We start from the raw sequence: 24,241 nt of genomic DNA, 5'->3' as shown, positions 1-24,241 counted from the left end.
ATAACAGCAAAAATTTATGGAGTACCATGAACCAGAGTAAGCATTTTAAGTACATTGTTTTATTTAATCCTTATAACAATCTTAAAAGCTAATTATTCCCCCTTTTACAGAAGTTTGGAGAGTTTAAGTGCTCTGCACAAGATTACACAGCTAATACACAGCAATTCTAGCCAATGAAGGAGTGACAATAGAATCCACTCTAAACTTGAACACTAAGGGCCATACATCCCTACTGTGGCTACCACTATCACATTTAATGAAAGCTTTCTGGACCCTGGGTACAACGGTTATGCATGTTTTTTTACTGGCTCCCTTTGATGAATTCTCAGCTGAAAAACTGAGTTTGTACTGCCAGGCAAGGGCAAAGATGACAAAGTTATAGGAAGCTTCAAGCTAGCATTCTATAGATCTAGGTCTGACTATTCTCTGCACAGGGAGGGATCCAGCACCAACATCACAGCCAAATTCCCTGTGGAGAAACCCCAGACAGTCAAAGTTTAAGGCTAATCTGCTATAAGAGAACAAAAATATTTCAGCTGGCCCATACAGAAGTAGAACTCAGAATCTTTATCTCCCCTTTTGTTATTAGTGGGTGCTATGAATGTAGTGAACACTGATAAAATAAACAGAAAATTCCCAGCATTCAAAACAAGTTTTCTGCACTAGCCAGTGTGGCTCAGTTGGACACTGTCCCGTAAACCAAGAAGTCAGTGGTTCGATTCCCAGGCAGGACACATGCCTGGGTTGAGGGTTCAGTCCCAAGTCCGGGCACAGACAGAAGGCAAACACATCAATGTTTCTATCCCTCTCCTTCCCCTTCCCTTCGCCTCTCTCTAAAATAAAAAAAATTAAATTAAAAAGAATGTTTTATAAGTTTTCTGAATGGATCAATGAAGCAGTGGGTACTATAAGAGCTGATGAAAAATGGAGGTGTTTTTTTTATCATATTGCTAATAGTATCCTGCACACAGACAGGTGCTCACTAAATACTTGTGGTTGCCAATAAAAAAGTCACCAGGCAAACAAAACAAGGTAAAACTTTATAAGAGAAAGCTATATCTTTTCTGATCCAATAGAATCTCTATACACAAAAGGAGTTATCAATCAATTCACCATTCAAAAATATATAAGCTACTAAACATCATTAGTAATTAGGGAAATGTACATCAAAACCACAATAAGAGACTACTGTACACCCACAAGGATGTATATAACCAAAAAGTCAGATAATAACGAAGAGCTGGCAAGAATGTAGAGAAACTGGATGTGGGTGTGATTATAAAATAATGAAGCCATGCCCTGGCCGGTGTGGCTCAGTTGGTTGGAGCATCATCCCATAGACCTAAGGGTCACGGGTTTGATTCCCGGCCAGGGCACATACCCAGGTTGTGGGTTTGATTCCTGGTCCTGCGCATACCAGAAGGCAACCAATTGATGTTTCTCTCTCACATTGATGTTTCTCTCTCTCTCTCTCTCTGAAAGGAATGAAAAAATATCCTCGGGTGAGGATAATAATAATAATAATGCAGCCACTCTGAAGAGTCTGGAAATTCCTCAAAAGGTTATAGTTACCATATGACCCAGCAATTCCACTCCTGCAATTCCTCTCCTAGGTATATAGCCAAGAAAATGGAAAGCATATGTCCACACAAAAACCTGTATACAAATGTTCACAGTAGCATTATTCCTATTAAAAAGTGGAAACCACCAAAATATCCATCAACTGATGAATAAGCAAAATATGGTATTATCAATACAATGGAGTGTTATTCAGCCATAAAAATAAATGAAGTACTCTGGGCAGAGGGGAGCAAAGGGGAAAAAATTGCAACTATTGTAACAATATAATCAATAAAATATACTTAAAATAAATAAATAAATGAAGTGCTACTATTCCATTCATACAACATGAATAAACCTTGAAAACATTATGCTAGGTGAAATAAGTCAGTTACAAAAGGCTATATGCCGTATTATTCCATTTACATGGTATGTCTAGAATAAGCAAATTTATAGAGATAGAAAGTAGATTTAGTGTTTGCCAGGGGCAGAGGGAGACTGGAAAATAGGAAGTAACTACTACAGGCACTGCATTCCTTTTGGGGGCAATGTAAATGTTCTAGAATTAGATCATAATGATGGTTACACAACTATGGATATACTAAGAATCACTTATTTATACAACTTAAAAGGGTGAATTTTCCAAAGAAAATAAAAACACTAATTCAAAAAGAAAAAAAAGTAAAATTTATGGTATGTGAACTATAGCTTAATAAAGTTATTTTCACTAAAATATTCCCACTATGATTATAATAAAGAATGCTTTTTAGAAGAACATGCGGATGCCTTCATAAATCCCTCAGAAACAAAACGTTGATAAAAGGTGTATTTTTAAAAAATCTTAAGTCGCAGGAAGAAGTGTTTGAATGAGTAATGCACTTTAGTTTTTCCACCTAACTCCTGTAACCTGTAAGCTCCTTGAGGACAGTGATTAAGGCATTTATCTCTATCCTCAGCCTAGCAGAGCACCACTCAAAGGCAAGCTGTCATTAATTGTGTACTGAAGGAAGAAAGCAAGTCACAAAACATAGAGCTACTGCTACTTTCAAGAAGTAATTCTATATATACATCTATATATAACTGAGCTTTAAAGATGAGATGGTTGAAAAGAAGCTTTTGAGGAGATGGCATTTCTAGAAGAGTAACAGCTGTTAGTACAGTGAGAAAAAGAAAAATATTGCAAGTGGGAAGAACAGTTCATGAGAAAAGGAATGGTATAGACAGGTAATATACACAGTATGTTCAACAAATTGCTAGTAAACTGATTTGTGGGGAACATGGGTGGACTGGATGGTAAAAGGGAAACACGGCAGAGAGAAAAATACAATCTAACTTGAGTCACTAAGAAGATAATGAGAATATTAACAAAGAAAAGGAAAAGAGGTGAATAAGGAAGTCAGAAAGGCAATGGGGATTTGTTTCAGACAAGGCATAGAATTCCAGGAATCTAACAGATTACACAAGATCTGTAATAGATATATAAATGTGCATGTTTGTGTGTGTGTGTGTGTGTGAGAGAGAGAGAGAGAGAGAGAGAGAAAGAGAGAGAGAGAGAATGTGAGCCAGACAATAACAGAAGTTATAAGAAATACAAAGAAGAGCCCTGGCTGGTGTGGCTCAGTAGATTGAGTACCGACCTGCAAACCAAAGGGTCGCCAGTTTGATTCCCAGCCAAGGCAAGGTCCACAGTTGGGGGTGTGCAAGAGGCAACCACACACTGATGTTTCTCTCCCTCTCTTTCTCCCTCCCTTCCCCTCTTTCTAAAAATAAATAAATAAAATCTTTTAAAAAATATAAGAGATATGAGAATGTTTTTTTCTATTTCACTATAAATCAAATTCTTACTTAGTAAATTTTAAATGCACTAAACTTTAACTAAAAATCACCACTTACCTGTACTTCTCTGACAACCTGCAAACAATCAGGCAAGGAGAAGCCAATAGGTAGACCAACTTTAGCTGGTGTTTTGAATTTGTCTCCTATCTTAAATGGGACATCATCAAGGTAACTGAAAGTCCCTACAATCAAAAATAAAGTAGAAAATATCAGCAAAAATCTTATTTTTTGTTTTGCTATAAGCTTATATCTAGGATACAACATTACTTTATGTTATCCTAAGACTAGAAGTTCCTTCTCTGACTTCTTACCTTTTCCTGACTTCTTACCTTTTCTTTAAGGAAGAACTCCTACTTGATCTTATTAGGATTTATTTTCAGTTATACTTAGTGTAAAAGCTAAAGTTTTCACAGTGGCCTAAAAGGCCTCCTCAATGCTCACAATCTCTCTGCCCTCAACTCCACATAGTTGCCTCCTAGCTCACTGCACTAAATCACAGTAATTCTCTGTTTCTCAACCATAACTGGGTCAAACACGAGTCAAAAGTTCTGCACTGGCTATTCTCTCATTCTAGGATGTTCTTCCCTCAAATATTGATGTGACTTATTCCATTACATCCTTCAAAACTTTACTTAAATGTCACTTTCTCACCCTGACCATTCTATTTAAAATTACTACTCAACTCTTACCGCAATACTCCCATGTTACCATCTATCTTTCCCAAAAAAACACTTACTACATTCTAATATATTGTCTGTCTTGCCTAATGGAATGTCAGCTTCTTGTAGGCAAATATTTAAGATGATTTTATTCAATGATGTAGTCTCCAAACCTACAACACTGCCTGGTACATATTGGGCATTTAGTAAACACTGCTGAATTGATGACAGAATCTCCACAAAAAATTCTCCTTCATTAGTATTTCTCTATTTTTGTAGGAATCATTCTTAATTAATATAAAGAATTACTCCAGATTTTTTTGTTTTTAAGACTACATTCTGGAGCAGACGTGGAAATATTTATGAAGCACAGCACTTAAGATAAAAAGAAAACCAAAGAAGGCCATGGGAATCAGAATGGGGTTATCAAGAGACACAATTAGCCCTGACTAGTGTGGCTTGGTTGGGTGTCATTCCACAAAGTGAAAGGTCATTGGTTCGATTCCTGGTTAGGGCACAGACCTGGATTGTAGGTTTGGTTCCCAGTTTGGGGCATGTGCGAGAGACGACTGATTTATGTTTCTTTCCCTCTTTCTCCTCTTACTTCCCCACTCTCTAAAAATGAATAGATAAAAATCTTTTTTTCTAAAGATGAAACTGCTTTATCTCCCTAAAGACTGTCTGCCTATCATAGCTGAATAATACAGAAAGACCAGGACCCCATCACAGATTGCTATGGTCAGACAAAATGAGAGTGGCTTTTAATATATGACTCTCACTAGTTATACACTCCAAACTGAACTATGGGTTTTTTTCTGGACCAGGTTTGTGGCTAGCATACAGGCAGATCATCACAGACAATGAAACACAGTTGATAAAATAAATTTTGCTTTTGGAATGTTATCAGCTATAAAAATAAGGCTTTTTTCTGGGCCTCACACTAGGGTATTTTCTTGAGTATTCACAGACAGAATAAGAAAATTACAACTCTTCCAGGAACATGACTTCCCTCCCTTCTAAAAACTCTATAGATTTGGCCCCGACTGGTGTGGCTCAGTGATTGAGTGCCAGCCTGGAAACTGAAAGGTTGCCAGTTTGATTCCCAGTCAGGGCACATGCCTGGGTTGCGGGCTGGGTCCCCACCTGGGGGTGTGTGAGAGGCAACCAATCAACGTTTCTCTTGCTCACATCGATGTTTCTCTCCCTCTCTTTCCCCCTCCCTTCCCCTCTCTCTGAAAATAAATGAATAAAATCTTTAAAAACTCTATAGATTTAAAGACCTATCAAGGTCAATATATATGTGCAATCTTGTCATTCCCAATTCTGATGTAGATATTGCTCTGTTATACCTGAAACCCTCCATCAGGAAGAAGACCCTTGCTCCCACCTTAGCCAGAATCAAAACATTTTTAACTATTTCTCATTCAGCTTGCAAATTAAATCCACACCTGTTCAATTTAATAATTTTTCTGGGCATAACCGAAATCATTAACACTAGAGAAAATTTCCAACTTGGTCATACCTCTATGAGTGCTGTTTTCTCAGCTGACAATGCCTGTCACATTCCCACTCTTATTACTTAATAATTTTTAGTCCTTTAAGAATGAACATAAGAGCCTCTCCCTTTCCAATCTCAGAACACCTAGTTCATACCGCCACCTCAGATCTTATCACTCTGTGTTGTTAATAGTTTGTTACCTTGTATTCCCCCCAGAGAGACTCAAGAGTGTGAATTTGAATACTCCTGAATAAGGGATAAATGTTTTGTTCCTACATCCTCCAAGTTTACTATAATGTCTGGCAGATGAGATTTGCTCAATAAGAACAAATAAAGACACGGTCTTACACTTCTTTCATATTTAACTCTCACCCCCACACTAACTCACATTGAATTAATATTTATTAAAATTCTAAATGGCAATGCTAGTTATGAAACTGTTTTAATAGAGTACTCATGCAAGACACAAGTATGTTTCTAAGATTCTAGACAAAGTCACAAAAATATAACAGGTGCAAAAAAAAACACAAAAAACCAATTCAGGTACCATTACAGTTTGTAGTGGTTACAACCCTAAAACATTCTGCCACTTATAAAGCGCTTTATGTTATAGAGATTAAAAACGAAGTTTTTTAATTTTAAAGAATTTTTATCCAACTGTTTTCCATGAAAACAGGTGCTCAAATGTTTCCTGAAGTTAGATTTCAACTTTGGCTCATACCCTGAATAGGGGGAAACAGAGTTGAAATTAGTATTTTCTAAGAAGCTTTGGAAAAAATACAATCAAATTAACAATCACAGAATTAAGTTTGTTGTTTAAGAAAGTTTGAGTATACATTTGAAGTTAATTATATGATACACACATATTACAAAATAATCCTATCCAAAGTAACATAAGCATATATGATACACAAGTGTAAGAAAATCTATCCATATTAATACTAAAAAGTATTTTTAAATAAACAGTTCTACTACATGGTAATGGAGAGCTGAGGGTGGGGAACTACCTACTAAAAAGTACTAAAGATATCTAAGCGGATCGAGAATACCTTTCAAGAATGGTGTTCAGTTTCCTTGCCTACCTTTCAGTTAGGAAACTATTAACAGTGTTGTATCCACTGATGATGTAATATTCTATAAATGGAACTAGACCTTAGCTTAGGGACAGACTAGATCAAGTAGAATCAATTACAGGTATCTGCTTTAAAAAGGTAGTTTCATTTCACCAACAAAGCCAATGCTAAGGTGATTTAGCACATTCCCTAACCTTCCCTTAGTTCTTTAAACTGTCAACAGGGATTGAGCAGTTGTGTAATTACTGGGAGGAGGGGACAGAAATAAAAAGCAAAAAGGGATTTAAAAAGAATACTACAGGACACTTCTGGTCTAGATGGCGGCATGGGTAAACATGATTTGCCTTCTTGCACAACCACATCAAAACTATAACTAAACCACAGAAAACCATCACTCAAAACCGTCAGAAATCTAGATGAATGGAAATGACAACTATAGAATTAAAGAAACCACATCCATCCAGACTAGTAGGAGGGGAAGACACACAGAATGGGCTGATCCCTCATCTACCTGAGGTGGATAAAAATTCAGGAGGGATATCTCAGGGGTGAGGAGTCCCAGGCCCACATCAGGCTTCCCAGTTCAGGGTTCCAGTGCCAGAAAGATAAGTCCCCATAGCTTCTAGCTGCAAAAACCAGCAGAGATTGAGTCAGTGGAAGAAACTTCTGGAGTCCCAAGCAGTTTCTCTTAAAGAATCCACACACAGACTTACTCAGACTCACTCTCTCTGAGCTCCAGCAATGCGGTAGCAGCTTGAAAGGCACCAGTGGCGCACAGGGAGAAATTGAAGTATCAGGCATCAACGCAAGAGCTGGAGATTCCCCAGTCCCATAGAGAAGTGGGACAGCTTTCTACCAGACAGAAAGGAGGGCAGAGGCCACTGTCCTTTTTCTGAACCTTCACCTGACAGAACCACAGAGCCAGCAGGCAGGTGCCATATCTGAGACTCCATCTACCTGGCTAACACTATTTGCCCTGCTCTGGAGCTGGAGATCCCCTAAAGCTCTGTCCACTCAACCTACAACTGTTAACAGTGGCTTTTCCATAGGAATGGCTGGTGGTGGCTCATGCTTCACAACTTCCTAAATCCTTTCAAAGAAGCAACAGCAGGTCTCAGTGAGCCCTCAGCCTCCCATAACAATTGCTAAGTGGCCCCAGGTATGGCACTAGCAGCAGCCAGCCTAAATTCAGTTTGGCTTTCACTGGGAATCTCCAAGCCAGCATAAGTAGCAGCCATCTCAGATTGCTCTATAGCTCAGGCAGGGTGCCCCAGAAAAAACACAAGTGGAGGCTCACCTTGACCTGCACCACCTGGGAAACCCCAGAACCCACACGCCCAGTAGACAGCTACAGACCATGTCAGAGCACCACCACCCTTTCCCTGCACAGCTGACCTTCCACAGAGGGCAGAGGTTGGTGGTCAGTGGTCATAGTGGTCAGTGGTAACAGCCAATACATGCAGCTGACTGGCCTGGGTAAATCCCATGCATTGATTGACCTGCCAACAGCAACCAAGGCTCAACTACAACAGGAGGCTGTGCTCAACCCACATGGAGGCTGCACCTCGAGTACAAAGCTTGGGTGATAGGGGAGGATGTGCCACTGGATCCTTCAGGACACCTACTATATTAGGCCATGCTACCAAGACAGGGAGTCACAGAAGCTCACCTAATATATAGAAACAAACACAGGGAGGCTGCCAAAATGAGGAGACAAAGAAACATGGTCCAAGTGGAAGAACAGATCAAAACTCCAGAAAAAAACTAAACAAAATGAAGATAAGCAATCTATGAAATGCAGAGTTCAAAATACTGGTTATAAGGATGCTCAAGGAACTTAAGTGAGGACCTCAACAGCATAAAAAAGATCCAGACAGAAATGAAGGATACACTAATTGAAATAAAGAACAATTTACAAGTAAACAACAGTAGAGTGAATGTAGCTGAGAATCAAATCACTGATATGAAACATAAGGAAGCAAAAAACAACCAATCAGAACAACTAGAAGAAAAAAGAACCCCCCCCCCAAAAAAAAAATAAGGATAGTGTAAACAGCCACTGGGACAACTTCAAGCATTCTAACATTAATATAATAGCGGTGCCAGAAGGGGAGGAGAAATACAAGAACTTGGAAATCTATTTGAAAAATAATGAAAGAAAACTTCTATAATTTGGTGAAGAAATAGACATGCAAGTCCAGGAAGCACAGAGTCCCAAACAAGATGGATGCAAAAAGGCCCACTCCAAGACACATCATAAGTAAAATGCCAAAGATTAAAGATAAAGAAACAATCTTAAAAGCAGCAAGAAGCAGCAAGAGAAAAGCAGTTAGTTACCTACAGGGGAGTTCCCATAAGACTGTCAACTGACTTCTCAAAAGAAACTTTGCAGGTTAGAAGGGATTGGCAAAAAATATACAAAGTCATCATAAGCAGGGACCTACAGCCAAGATTGCTCTATCATTTAGAATAGAAGGGCAGATAAAGACCTTCCCAGACAAGAAAAAACTAAAGAAGTTCATCATCACCAAACCATTATCATATGAAATGTTAAAGGGACTTATTTAAGATAAAGAAGATCAAAACTATAAACAACAAAATGGCAGTAAGTACATATCTATCAACAATTGAATCTAAAAAGAAAACTAAGCAAAGAAGAAGAACAGAGACAAAACTGTGGATATAGAGAGTATGTTTTTTAAGATTTTATTTATTTATTTTTAGAGAGAAGAGAAGGAAGAAACAGAAGGAGAGAAACATTAATCGGTTGCCTCTCGCACACCCCCAACTGGGGACCTGGCCTGTGACTCAGGCATGTGCCCTGAGTGGGAATCAAACCCGAGACCTTTTGGTTCGTAGGCCGGCACTCAACCCACTGAGCCACACCAGCCAGGGCCAGAGAGCATTTTGATGGTTGCCAGATGGGAGGGGGTGTGAGGCAATGAGTGAAGAGGTGAGGGAATTAAGAAGACAAATAGGTAGTTACAGAAGAGCCATGAGGATATAAAGTCGTCGGCAGCCGTCCGTCTCGAGAGACTAGAGCCTCGAGAGACGATGGTGTAGCTTCTTAAGAGTCTATCTGCACTGCCGAGAATGGCTGTGCAGTCCGACTCGGGAGTGACACGGTATCTGTCTCCTCCCGTGTTGAATCGACATCTTGCGATGACGCTGGAGTGTCCTCTCCAGTGAAGCTGAAGCTACAGAGCCTGGGCAGGGTGATATGGAGGGTCTGCTGTTGCCCATGCAGCAGACCCCCCTTCTCTTCGCAGCTGAAGGGTCCAAGGGAAAGACGGAGTCAATACAGCTTGGCTTCAGGTGCGCCGCAGGAGTTGCCGGTGTTGACTACAACGTCAAACCGCCTTAGGGACTCCGGCTCCGGATTTTCTGTCGGGGTTTACTCCCTTAGCCTTTCCCCTGAAGAAGTATGCCGCAAGGCAGCGGAGGTTTTTTGGAATCAGAGTTTTCCTTCTCTGGGATATAAAGTACAGAATAGGAAATGGAGTAGCCAAAGAACTTATCCTCAGGACCAAAGGCATGAACAATGGTGTGGGGATTGCCTGAGGGGGGCGGGGGGGGAATTGGGACAACTATAATAGCAAAATCAAAAAAATGTAACTTAAGAAAAAAAAATAAAGAGATGGCAACAAAAAAAGCAACCTTTTGAATAATGGACAAAGATGGCCGTAAGTACAACTAATCATGATGCTATGATCATTAAAAAGAATATTTTCTGCAAATACTGTATAATCATGCCTTTGAAACTATTCATTTTTATTCAATATATCAGAATATCTATTTAAATATATCAATTTATCTTATTTTTCAATATATTTTATGTTTTAAATAAAAACAACCACATGGACCAAAGAATTAAGCATTGTGGCTAACAATTTCCTGGCTCATCCCAAATACTTTTAAGTTTCAGTCTTTGTTACTGAAGATCTTTCTAAAATGTCTGGGCCCATTTTCCTAACTTCAGTTTAGAAAAAGAAAGCATATCTCTGATGACCTGTGGCTGTGGCAGTTTGAAGTCAGGATCTGCACATCACTTTGTATTACACCATGGTAAAAGAGACCAGGCTGCATGTGTACAGAAGAGAAATTTCTAATAGAGGGCAACAAATTAATTTGCTTAACTCAGGTTTTCCTGTTAATTCAAATTCATCCGAACAGGTTTTTGAAAAAGACCAACAGGAAAATTGCAATTCCATAATTGAGTATCACTACCTTAAAGCCTCAATCAGGTAACACTTGCAAAATTAGAAAGATAGCTAGGTAGATAGGTAGAGACAAAGACACAATATTACACGACGTTATAGAATGCGAAGTAGGAAGAAAATGTTACTCATACCCTACAGATAATCTACAAAATGAGCCTTTTAATATACAAAGTCTGGCATTGAATTAAAAATAAAATACACAAAAAAGAAAATGTGTTCTATCAAGAAAGGAGCCATCAGATCCAAATCCAGGGGTAGCTTGAGAAATTTAAATAGAGAGTTTTAAAATAACTACAATAAATATGTTAAAGGATCTAATGAAGAAGGTAAACATGTGTGAGCAGATGGGGAATTTCAACAGAGATGGCAAAATAAAGGGACAACTGGAAATGCTAGAAATGGGAAATGCTGTATCAAGAGAAGAAAATTTTGATAGTTCAGAAGCCAGCCAGGAGACAATACTCAGCAGAGGAAAAAAATCAGAGAACTTGAAGTTAGGTTTAAAAAAAAAAAATTAACTGAATGGAAACACACACACAAAAGTAAGAAAAAAATGAAACAGAACCTTAAGAATTCTCTGGAACATTATCAAACAACCTAATGCACATATACTAACTGGAGTTTCAAAAGGATAAGAGAGACAATGGGGCAGAAGAAATGTGATAAGAGATAGCAGTCACAAATTTTCCAAAAGTGATTTAAAAAGACATTAACCCACAGATCCCAAAAGTTTAGCTAACTGCAAGCAATATATATACATAGGAAACCATACCAAGGCACATCAGAGTCAAAATGCTGAAAACAAAAAAATACAGAGAAAATCTTAACAGCATATTACATACAGGAGAACAATTAAATGACTGTCAACTTATCTTCATAATACTGTAAAGCATTAACAGATCAATACTTAAAACCTTTTCTATAAATTAAATACCCTTTTCTATTACTCAGCAGAAAAAGTATTTCAATATCTTAGTAGAAATTATACCAAGAGCAAAATTCACCTCTCTAGAAGTTAGCTAAAGGTCATTAATAGGGTAGCTTAGCCTTTCAAGGAGGGAGTTTACTTTTATTAAGTCCAGTTATAGAGACATGCTCTCCTAAATTAAAATCTCAAGACATTTTTTTTCCAGGCATTAAAGGAGTAATTTATTTGTTTGTTGAAAATTATTTTTTTTAAAGAGAAGTATTTTTTTAGAATCCTTTAGAAGTCATTTCTGGAAAATAACTTTTTTTCTTAGATGAAACAAGTGGCTAAATGAGTTAAAAATTAAAGAGGATTGACATTTTAAAGCACCAGGATCAAAGAAAGGCCTGATTTAAACTACACCAAGGGTTTGTAACGAACATAAAGATAATATTTTTAAAGATCCTTGAGAAGTAACTGTTTATTATCTCTCATTCTGTTATTTAGGAATATATGGTTATTAATGACAGTGGAAGAAGTTCAACCTCAGGTGGAAAAAATAAACTTGAAGGTAGCTCAAAAAGAGGCATAAAACAGAACAGCACAAGATCTAATCAGCCCAAAAACATAAATAGAAAAAAAGCATTTTCATGAGTGCTGTTGTTACCTCCTTGTCCATACCCCAAATGCCCTAGCTTACACACACACACACACACACACACACACACACAGAGTCACTCTCTCTCTCCCCCTCCCTCCCTCCCGTCCTCCCCCTCTCCCTCCGTCCCCCCAAATGGACCAGTCAGGGAATATCTAATTTAGGGGGATACTCTTAAATTTTAATCAAGATACTCCCTTGACTAAAAGATACAACTCTAGCTATATGATGTTAGCCACTTAAGCTGAAAGTTCCAGTAGCAAGAAGTACCATAACAGGGGCGCCCATTTCTGGCCCCATGTATTCTACACAAGTAAGCAAAAAAGCAAATCTGTATAAAAGAAAAATTAAAACAGTACACATCCACAGAGAAAAGCAGTGAGGAATGTCTATTTAGTTTCCTGAAAGATGGTGATAGTAGTAGCCTTAGTTTCTTGGCTTTCTAATTTCAGCCTTATAAAGCCAGGCTGAACCTGATTCTCTACACTCAAGATGCCTACAAGATTGTCTTTTAATTATTCTCCAACTATTACCTTTAATTTCTATTTCTTAAACTATATGATATCTAAAAATAAGATTCTCAATATAAAAACCCAACAAACGTCACTGAAACTCAAGTAGGAGCTCAGCAACTTAAAGCATAAGAAACCAGAGAGAACTCTTTTCTCAAATTTTACTCAAGTAGAACATTTCATTCAACAATAAAATTTTACTTAGGAGACTGAGAAAATCCTTAAAAAAGCCTTTATTGATCAGACAACTACAGAATTATAATCTCTCTAAATTGGTTGACAGAAACATATAACCTGGGGCCCAACTTATTTTCACTACAATCAATCAGAAAGAGGTTCAAGATAGAAACCTTTTCTTTTAAAATAAGATTATAAGTTTAAATTTTTCATTTTTGCTATTTTCTCTCACTAGGCCTTTCCTGTGTTCCTGGCTGTCTTCTCTTTTCCCCTGAAAAAAGGATCCAGAGGCAACGTCAGATCTACTTCTCTTACTATCATTTGAATACAATCATGGGTAGCTTAATAACAGGGATACATTCTGAGAAATGGACCTATAGGTGATTTCATCACTGTATGAATATCATAAGAGTGCACTCACACAAACCTAGATACTACAGCCCACTACACACATAGACTATATGGTATAACCTATTGCTCCTAGGCTATAAGCCTTTTACTGCACTGAATACTACAGGCAACAGTAGCACAATGGTAAATATTTATCTAGATGTAGAAAAGGTACAATAAAAATATGGTATAGACTTCTGGCCAAGACGGAGGCATAGGTAGACACACTGCATCTCTCTCCACAACTAAGAAGAAACACAACTACCTCAAAACTAAGAGGCAACCAAAAGTTCCAGAAAATCGACCAGCATGGAAGTCCAACAAAGATATAAAGAAATACTCATCTAGACAGGTAGGAGGGGCGGAGCCAGGGCAGAGAGGATGTGGTGTGGAGGCAGTGGCAGCGATAGTGGCTGTGGCCAGCTAGCAGAAGGGACAGTCACACATTTTAAAAAGTAGGGAGAAACACCTGGGGAGTGGTCCCAGCACCAGACCACACAGTGAAGCTCACAGTTCCAGTACTAAGGAAACTAAAGCCTTATGGCTTCTGACTGTGAAAACCAGTGGGAGCTGGGGCAGAGGAAGGAACTGCCGGTCTCTCAGCAGAATGTTTGTTTAGAGGGCCACCACAGTCCCAGAACGTCCACAGGCCTACCCACTCTGCGAACCACAACCAGGGCAACAGCTAGAGAGGTGCCAGTCCCATACGGGAAGCAGGAGAAGTGCCTGGAAAAAGAACAAGTGTTGAGCGAGCGACACTGTTCCCTCTCAGAACCCTCCCCCACATACAGTGCCACAACATGGTGAAACGAGTCGCCCTGTACTGATGAATACCTAAGGTTCCAACCATTACAATGTAAGAGGTGCCATAGCTCCACCTAAGACACAGAGGCAAACACAGGAGGCTGCCAAGTTGTGAGACAGAAAAGTATGACCCAAGGAAGGGAATGAAATTAAGCGATGAGGAGATAGCCAACTTAACAGACGCAGAGTTCAAAACACTGGTGATAAAGATGCTCACAGACTTGACAGATATGCTTGAGTATGGCAACTGTAGAAGAGAAGAAGTGAAGGCTATGCTAAGTAAAATGAAGAAAAATCCATACAAAACCAATGATGAAGAGAAGGAAACCTGGGTTCTAATCAATGATTTGGAATGTAAGGAAGAAATAAAGTTAACCAGTACAGAATGAGAAAACAAGAATTGAAAAAATGAGGAGAGGCTTAGGAACCTCCTGGACAACTTTAAATGTGCCAACATCTGAATCACAGAGGTGCCAGAAGGAGAAGAGGAAGAGCAAGAAACTGAAAACTTAATGTGAAAAAATAATGAAGAAAAATTTCCCAAATTTGGCAAAGGAAACAGACATACAAGTTCAGGAAGCACAGAGTCCCAAACAAGCTACATCCAAAAAAGACCACACAAAGATACATCATAATTAAAATGCCCAAAGTTAAACATAGAAAATCTCAAAAGCACCAAGAGAAGAGTTACTTACAAAGTTGTTCCCATAAAACTATCTCCTGATTTCTCAAAAGAAATTTTGCAGGCAAGAAGGGACTGGCAAGAAGTATCCAATGTGATGAAAAGCAAGGACCTACAACCAAGATTACTGTATCCAGAAAGCTATCATTTACAATGGAAGGGCAGACAGAGTGCTTCCCAGACAAGATAAAGCTAAAAGAATTCATCATCACCAAGCCCTTATTATATGAAATGTTAAAGGGACTTATTTAATAAAAAGAGGATCAAAACTATGAACATTAAAATAACAACAAACTCACAACTATCAACAACAAAACCTAAAAAAGTAAAAACAAAAACAAACTGAGGAAACAACCAGAGCAGGAAGAGTCGTAGGTATGGGGATTATTTTGGAGGGTTATCAACAGGGAGGGGAAAGGGGGAGAAATGGGGAAATGTGCAGGGATTAAGAAGCATAATTGACAGGTAAAAAATAGACAGGGAAGTTAAGAATAATATAGGAAAGGATGAAGCAAAGAACAATGCATGGACATGAACTAAGGGGGGTATGATTACTGGAGGGAAGCAGGGTACTGGGAGGAGGGGAGCAAAAGGAAAAGAAATTGGGACAACTGTAACAGCATAATCAATAAAACATATTTTTAAAAATATGGTATAAAAGATAGAAAATTATATACCTGAATAGGACACTTACCATGAATGAGCTTATGGGACTAGAAGTTACTCTGGGTGAATCAGTGAGTGAGTGGTGAGTGAATGTAAAGGCCTAGGATATTACTGTAGAATCTATAAACACTTATTTTAAATTTCCTTTCTCCAACCATTAATTAACCTTAGCTTTATTGTAAAATTTTTAAACTTAAATTTTTAAAACTTTTCACCTTCCGCCCTGGCTGGTGCGGCTCAGTGGATTGAGTGCTGGCCTGCGAACCAAAGGGTCACCGGTTTGATTCCCAGTCAGGGCACATGCCTGGGTTGCGGACCAGGTCCCCAGTTAGGGACATGCAAAAGGCAACCACACATTGATGTTTCTCTCCCTCTTTCTCCCTCCCTTCCCCTCTCTAAAAATAAATAAATAAATAAAAATTAAAACTTTTCACCTTCCTTAACAGCACAAATTCATTGTACAGCTGTACAAAAATATTTTTTATTTATATATTCTATTCTATAAACTTTTCCCCATTTAAATTATTAATTTCTTTTTTTTTTTTTACATTTTAAACTTTTTTGTTATAAACTAAGACACAAACACACATTAGCCTAGGCCTACACAGGATGATCAGGGGCATCAATATCACTGTCTTCCACCTCCACATCTTGTCCCATTGGAAGGTCTTCAGAGGTAATAACACATGTGGAGCTGTCATCTCCTATGACAATGCCGACTTCTGGAATATCTCCTGAAGGACTTGGCTCAGGCTCTTCTTGAGGCAGTTTTTCTCTTTTCAGAAATATGTTCAGGGGGGTTTGCTTGGTTTCTTTTTTCCTTTACAGATCTGCTCCTAAGCAGATAATGCACCATAAACATTCCTGTTAATGAAAACTCTGTGGTGTTGGAGTCCATGTTTTCAACTTTTTAGAAACTTATAAAGGTCTGTAAAAATTTGTTTAAGAAAAAAATCTCAACTGAAGGCATTTTCTCATTGCTTTCAGAGAAAGGGAGAGATAGAGAGAAACACCAATTGGTTGCCTTCTCGTACATGCCCTGACAGTAGATCAAAATCCGCAACCTTTCAGTCTATGTATGGAACAATGTTCCAACCAACTGAGTCACACTGGCCAGGAGCAAAATCTTTTGCTAAACCCTTCACTGTCAATTTTCTTGGGGGTTCTTTTTCTTTCTTCAACTGCAGTTTCTCTTTCTCTTGCCTCTTCTTCAGCTATGTGTTCCTGTTCTAGTTCCAACAACTCCTCATTAGTCAGTTCCTCAGGAACCACCTCTAGGAGCTCCTCGATGTCATCCTCATCTACACCCAGGCTAAAGCTGTTTGTCATCTCAACCATAGCCTTGTAGATTTTTGCAACCTCCTCTTGCTTGGCAAATCCTTTGAAGTCATAGATGAACCTCTTGAGTGTCTTCTTCCAGATGTCATTCACACAATCATTAGTCACATCACCACAAGCTCAAGCAAAGTTCCTGATGCAGTCACATGTTGTATCCTTCCAGAATTGCATCAGTCTCTTCCTCAGTTGCAGCAACAGCCCAGGCAAATGTCATCAGTTGGTGGGCCTTAAAAGCTGCTATAACTCCTTTACCCATTGATTGCAACAAAGAACGGTTATTTGGAGGGAGAACCACTACTTTGACTTTGGGATAAAGATCACCAATAAAAGAAGAATGTCCAAAAGCATTATCAACGATACACAAAATCTTGAAAGGTATGTTATTTTTCAAATAGTACATCTCCATTTCGCGGGCACAACAATTTAGGAGAGCATCTTGGAAGAAGAGCTTGGTAATCCATGATGACTTACTGTTCCTGTAGTATACTGGCAGTGTGTGTGTGTGTGCTTACTCATATGCTTGAAGGGGTTCTCACTGTGCCAAATCACAAAGAGTTTCAATTTGTAGCCTGCAACATTGCCTCACAGCAAGACTGTTGTCCTGCCCTTAAAAGCCTTGAAACCTGCCATGGATATGGCCTCCTTAATGGATGAAAGTCCTTTAGGTATCTGTTTCCAGAATATGGAGGTTTCATTAATACTGAATATTTGCTCTGGTAAGTTTCCTCCACAATCAGCACATCTATAGAGTTTGCAAAAATTCTTCAGCTGCCTTTACACCAGCACTCTTAAGATTCACCAGTCCCTTTTTCATTATGTAATGAATAACAATTCTTAAATTGTTTAAACCACCCAGAAAGCTAGCAATAAATTCACCATTGTAGTCAGATCCAGCTTTTTCTTTCAACATCACAAACTTTTTGCTTTGGCCATGATTATAACAGTGCTGAGATGGATAGATACACTTAAATATTTGGTTTTCAAGCCAGGTCATTAGAAGTTTCTCCATGTCTGATATAGGCCCTTCTCATTTTTATCAGTCTCATTGCCTTCAATGAAGCAGATACTTTAATAGCTTCTATCACTTTGTTCTTGTTCTTCAAGATTATAGCTATGGTGGAATAGGACACACATGACTGGCAAGCAATAACCATCACTGATTTTCCACCTTCATAATCCTCAATCACTGTTAATTTCATTTCCAGATCATCCATTCAATGTGGCTGCTTACTGGCAACATTAGCAGTGGTTTTTTGTACACTTAGCAGCCATGAAGAAGAAAACAACACAGGATTAAATCAAGCACAAAAGAAAGTAAGGAAATCTAGAGATGCAGTAAACATGAGATGTCTGAGATTGCTCCTGACATAACAGGGCACACTGTTTTACAGCAAACTTTAAAAAATCAATGAAAATGAATAGAAAGAATATATTCTAAAACAATAATAAAAAGTATAGTAAATACATAAACCAGTAACATAGTTGTTTACTATCATTATCAAGTATTACGTACTGGACATAATTGTATGTGCTACACTTTATAAGTTAGTAGTGCAGTAGGCTTGTTTTCACCAGTAACACCACAAACACATGAGTAAATACACTGCTGTGCTACAATGATATGACAGCTATCACATATCCAGGTAATAGGATTTTTTTCAGCTCCATTATAATTTTATGAGATCACCAAACTATATTTGGTCTGTTGTTAACCAAAACATCTTATGCAACACATTACATTACTTTGAAAGAGCCCTGTAATAACCCTTAAACAACAGGATAACTTACCTGGCATATCTGATGCCTGAACTGTTACATAAAATGCAACTTTCAGAGTCTGAATGACTTAACTCCAAAGGGATTTAACAAAATATATGCAAATAATGAATGTAAGTATATGTACTATGGTGATTCAAAAATACTAAAGCTGTTGTATAAAGTATATAAGCAAGTTAACACCACGGTGACTGCTCTACTACCCTGACTCAGCTGAGTGATACTATCAAGCAACCTCATAGGTCAGAAAAGCAGACCAACACATGCTGCCCCGCTGTCTAGCAAGCAAATCATTCTTACAATGGCATGATTTTTAAAGTGAAAGATAAGTTTTAAAACCCCTTTAAAACAATTGTGCTGCCTGAATATTTCTAGTGTTTAATTCTTTTATTCTACTATATGAAAAGAGTTCTCTAATGATAACTTCTTAGGCACTTCCATTCCTCCCAAATGCAGATAATCGTCGGCAGCCGTCCGTCTCGAGAGACGATGGTGTAGCTTCTTAAGAGTCTATCTGTACCGCCGAGAATGGCTGTGCAGTCCGACTCGGGAGTGACATGGTATCTGTCTCCTCCCGTGTTGAATCGACATCTTGTGATGACGCTGAAGCTACAGAGCCTGGGCAGGGTAATATGGAGGGTCTGCTGTTGCCCATGCAGCAGACCCCCCCTCTCTTCGCAGCTGAAGGGTCCAAGGGAAAGACGGAGTCAATACAGCTTGGCTTCAGGTGCGCCGCAGGAGTTGCCGGTGTTGACTACAACATCAAACCGCCTTAGGGACTCCGGCTCCGGATTTTCTGTCGGGGTTTACTCCCTTAGCCTTTCCCCTGAAGAGGTATGCCGCAAGGCAGCGGAGGTTTTTTGGGGTCAGAGTTTTCCTTCTCTGATGTGCCCTGACTGGAAGATCGAACCAGCGACACTTAGCTCGCAGGCCGACGCTCAATCCACTGAGCTAAACCAGCCAGGGAAAATGCAGATAATAAAGTTTTCAAAAGTCATATCTTAGAAAATGATGCTAAACTATTAGTTTCAAATGCAAAATTGTCATTACTACTACTGATACTTTTTAAAATATATTGATCTACTAATCGTGGTTTATATGTAGTACATTACTTCCTTGGTCAGGGGGGCAACTAAACCAAAATATTATGGTTAACTAAAAGTTTAGAATTTTTCACACATGAGATAGAGAAGAGTTATGACCAAGGACTGATAACTGCTAAAGAACAACAAAAATAGGCAGCCTCTCTAACCACCCGATTGTTTCAAGTACAATTACCATAGACTATTAACTCTATCCATCTGAGGAACTACTTCAATATTAAAGCTACCCATAGAAACTGACACATAGATACAGAAAACAGACTGATAGTCGCCAGAGGAAAGGGAGATTGGAGGACTGGGTTACAAAGGTGAAGGGATTAAGAAGCACAAAGTGGTAGTTACAAAACAGGGATGTAAATTACAGCATCAGAAACATAGTGAATAATATTGTATTAACTATGTATGGGGCCAAGTGGGTACCTAAAATATTGGCGGGACCACTTTGTAAAGTATATGATAGCCTAACAACTATGCTATACACTGAAAACTAATACAGAATAATATTGAATGTTAGTCGTAATTGAAATAAAAACTCCTAAGTAAAAAATATATATTGAACATATTAGTTATCTGTAATGTAAATTGTAATTGAAATAAAAATTCCGAAGTAAAAAGTATATATTGAACACATTAGTTATCTGTAGTCTAGTAAAGTGTGTATGTTATCCTGTTGTACAATTTTATTTTTCTCAACCTGCTCATTTAAATAAACACTTTAAGCACTTAAACAAGTAATTTCAAATTATCTGATCAAATCAAAACTTAAAGCATAATATCTAACAGTCAGTCTACTTACCATGAAAATCTGCACCCAACTTCTTAGAAGCCATTTAGAACCTGAAAAACAAAGAAATATTTCTTAGGCTCATGATGCCTTAAAGGAATATAAATAAATAATTACAAGAAAATTGAAGCTATAAAAAATACTCAGAAGACTAAAAGGTGACAGAACTGACATAGTCTTCAAACTTCTCAGTCCCAAAGTCTTAAAAAGGAAAGCAAAAAGGGGGAGAAATTAGCTTTCTAAAGAAAAATTAGACATTTCTGAAATCTGCATGTTCTGAGGGAAAAAATGAAAATAGCATCCCAGCCACTGACCAATTTACATTTGAACTATCAAAAGGAAAATATTACTAAGTACATACTTCCTGATATAAATTATGTCAATAACAGAATAAGGAAAATATTCCACTTTATTCAGTTATGCAAAATTACACCTTTTTCTGGCAATTAACTGTTAAGACTGAAATTTCTGAAGTGAGAAATGAATGATATACCAACTTTAATACTGTCTTAATTTTGTATAATTTTTTTTTTTAAACCATAAAGGCATACATCTAGCTTAATATTACCTTTGGACTTTCAACCTTTAGATAAGTAGGTACAAAGTCTTACACAAGTACTCTGAGCTCTACAACCTAAAGTTTATCTCCCTTGATATGGTATGTTGTTTATACCTTTAACTTACCTAAGACATAAGAAAAAATAATAATAATAAGGTTAAGTATATGAATGCATGGTATGGTCTTTATTAGCCTGCATCATAGCAAATTGCAACAAATCATAGTGAAAATGATTTATTTTCCACTGAAAGTTTTTTTTCAAGTGAATATACTATACCTATCTTGTGGAAAATTACTCAAAATCTGCACAGGATTTGTTTTTTGTTGTTTTAAGAAATTGACAAGTTGATTTTAAAATTTACATAGAAAGACAAAGGAAATAAAACAGCCAAAATAGTTTTGAAAAATAACACAGTTGGAGAATTTACTATCTAATTTCAAGACTTACTATTAAGCTACATTAATTAAGATAGTGTGGGAACAGTGTAAGGATATCACACAGACCAACAGAACAAAGTCCAAAACTAGACTCATACACATACAGCCAATTAATTTTATTTATTTTTAATATTTTATTTATTTATTTTTAAAGAGAGGGGAAGAGAGGAAGAGACAGAGGGAGAGAAACATTGATCAGTTGCCTCCTGTAGGCAACCTGAACAGGGATTGAACCCACAACCTTTTAGGTGCAAGAAACAATGCTCCAACCACTGAGCAACTTGGCAGACTTAAATGGATACTTAATGGCTGCTGTTTTTCTTTTTAAAAGGTTCTACCAAAAGACAACCCGCAGAATGAGAGAAAATATTTGCAAATTACATATCTGATAAGGAATTTGTATCTAGAACATATAAATAACTTTACAACTCAATAACCAAAAGACAAATAACCCAATTAAAAAACAGGCAAAAGGATTTGGAAGCCAATTATGCAAAGAATATAAACAAATGACCAAGAAGCACTTGAGATGTTAACATCATTATTCATTTGCTAGGAAAATGCAAACTGAAAACTCCTCTCCCTACCCTCATGTTAAAGCATGCATAATAACTGCAACAAAGCAAAATTTCTATTAAGAAAAGAATAATAAGTGATAATTAAAACAAAGTACACCTCATTACTAAATAAAATGATTTAAATTATTTAAAATTATGCCTCAACAGAGCTGATATAATGTAGATTTTCTGGGGGTTTTCTAATATTAAGATGATCACTGAATGCTACTTCTATTATATTTTCCACAAACCTTAAGGATACAAAAAAATGCACATTGATCACAGTAAAATTTGTTTCATATGCAGTAAAATTTCACTGTCTCTCAAGGATCAAAGGCATTTTAATAGCTACTTAGATGAAAATTTTTTTCCTGGAACATCTAAGCAAAATCAAATGACATATATATAAGTTTTTCCATAAACTTCCTATATTTTATTTAATTATAACCATTTATTTTATAATTACTTTCTATAATTTAAATGGTCAATTATGGAAAATGATTAAATTATACAAAATTCAAAAGATGGGTAATGGCATAAATGTTTATTGAAATCATATAATTAATGGGAACTAAGTATCAGCTTTAAAATGTTTCTACAAGTTGAATTACTTTACGTAAAAACGTGCACAAAACAAGACTGAAGAAAGCACATTTGTCCCCAAAGTAAAACTGTAAATGCTCACAGGGAGAAAAAATTTCATAAGCAAGCATAAATTTCCTCTAAAGTAAATATAAATGCTTCTATTAAAGGAAAAGTATCAAGTAGAAATAACAATTACACAGTCTTCATTTCATAAGCTTTTACGCTAATAAAATGTAGAAATCGCTGAAGCAACAAGGAACTTCAATAACAATGTTCTATTTTGCCAGTTTCATGTCACTTAAGTTCAAAAGCTACAGGAAGAAAAATCTGGTAACTTAAAACTCTGAGTTACTGATTAAGATATCTAAAAACAAAAAAAGATGGAATAAGTAACAAGGACTGCAGGGAGAGGAGGAGGAGCTAGAGTGCAAGAGGTAGAAGAGATGGAGAAAGGAACAGAAAAAGGTAAAACTAGAGAGAGAGGGTAGGGGAAGGAAAATTGGGAGCCGGAGACCTAGGGGATGAAAACAAACATCCTAGGAAGTCCCAGGCCCTTTCAGAAGGGGAAGAGAAAGTCCAAGGGCAATTATATTAATGTTTTAATTTTCTTTCCTCCTTCTCTATCATCGTCAAACTACTATTACATACAATTACACTCTGCAGACAGCTTCCCGATACACAATAACAATTAAGTGTCTCAGGAAGCTATCACAGTCACATTTATCTACAAGAGCTGTACTCAGGAATTCCCCAAGATACAAATTAATCCAGGAAATTCTCCAGTTTACAAAAAAAAAGATGGCTTTAGGAATAATCAAATTTCAAGTTTGAAAACAAATTCAACACCCATACAACTAGCACTCAAACCAACATATATATATAACAAAAATCACATGTTTAAGAAACTACATGAGAAAAAGTTTTCCTTTCAGTTCTCAGAGCCATTTCAGAGCCTCATTTCCTTCATCCGTAAAATAAGGGTAGTAACCCTGCCTGGTGTGGCTCAGTGGACTGAATGTCTGCCGGAGAACTGAAAGATTGCTGGTTAAATTCCCAGTAAGGGCACATGCCTGGGTTGTGGGCCAGGTTCCCAGTAGGGGGCATGCAAGAGGCAACCAGTCAATGTTTCTCTCCCATTATCTTCTCCCTCACTCTCCTCTCTCTAAAAATAAATAAAATCTTTAAAAAAAAAATAAGGGTAGTAGACCAAATATCCAACCCTACATAAGTCTATAAAGGTAGAATAAAATGAAGGAAAAATATTCATGTTTCCAAATTAAATAAATATTCAGCATTCAAGATAAGTCATACCATCATTTACTATACAGTACATCGTAACTTTCAAGATGTCGACTGGCAAAATAAAAAGCAGGACATACAGCAACCAAAATCCTTTCCCATCCCTACCTCTCTCTCTCTTTTTTTTAAAAATTTTAATGATCCATGAAACCCAATGTCT

General features: G+C 37.5%; 1 protein-coding gene across 4 annotated transcripts in view; it reads right to left on the bottom strand.

Moving 5' to 3' along the window:
* Positions 1 to 24,241, bottom strand: part of UBAP1 (ubiquitin associated protein 1) — a 58,610-nt gene that overhangs the window by 11,418 nt on the left and 22,951 nt on the right. For 2 of the 4 annotated variants that reach the window (XM_090274297.1, XM_090274298.1), the window contains 2 exons: positions 20,656 to 20,696; positions 3,454 to 3,578 (listed from right to left, as the gene is read on the bottom strand). In XM_090274297.1, the coding sequence (XP_090130423.1) occupies positions 3,454 to 3,578; positions 20,656 to 20,689 (159 nt within the window). In that variant the 5' untranslated portion in view covers positions 20,690 to 20,696. Of the gene's footprint in view, positions 1 to 3,453; positions 3,661 to 20,655; positions 20,697 to 24,241 lie in introns of those variants that run through there. The other 2 variants (XM_090274299.1, XM_090274296.1) reach the window with 2 other exon arrangements.

The sequence above is a fragment of the Furipterus horrens genome, unplaced genomic scaffold, assembly GCF_987537825.1.
Source record: "Furipterus horrens unplaced genomic scaffold, mFurHor1.1.pri manual_scaffold_4, whole genome shotgun sequence".
NCBI classification, from domain to species: Eukaryota; Metazoa; Chordata; class Mammalia; order Chiroptera; family Furipteridae; genus Furipterus; species Furipterus horrens.
The sequence above is the reverse complement of the archived record's forward strand: the minus strand, read 5'-3'. Positions and strand labels throughout refer to the sequence as shown.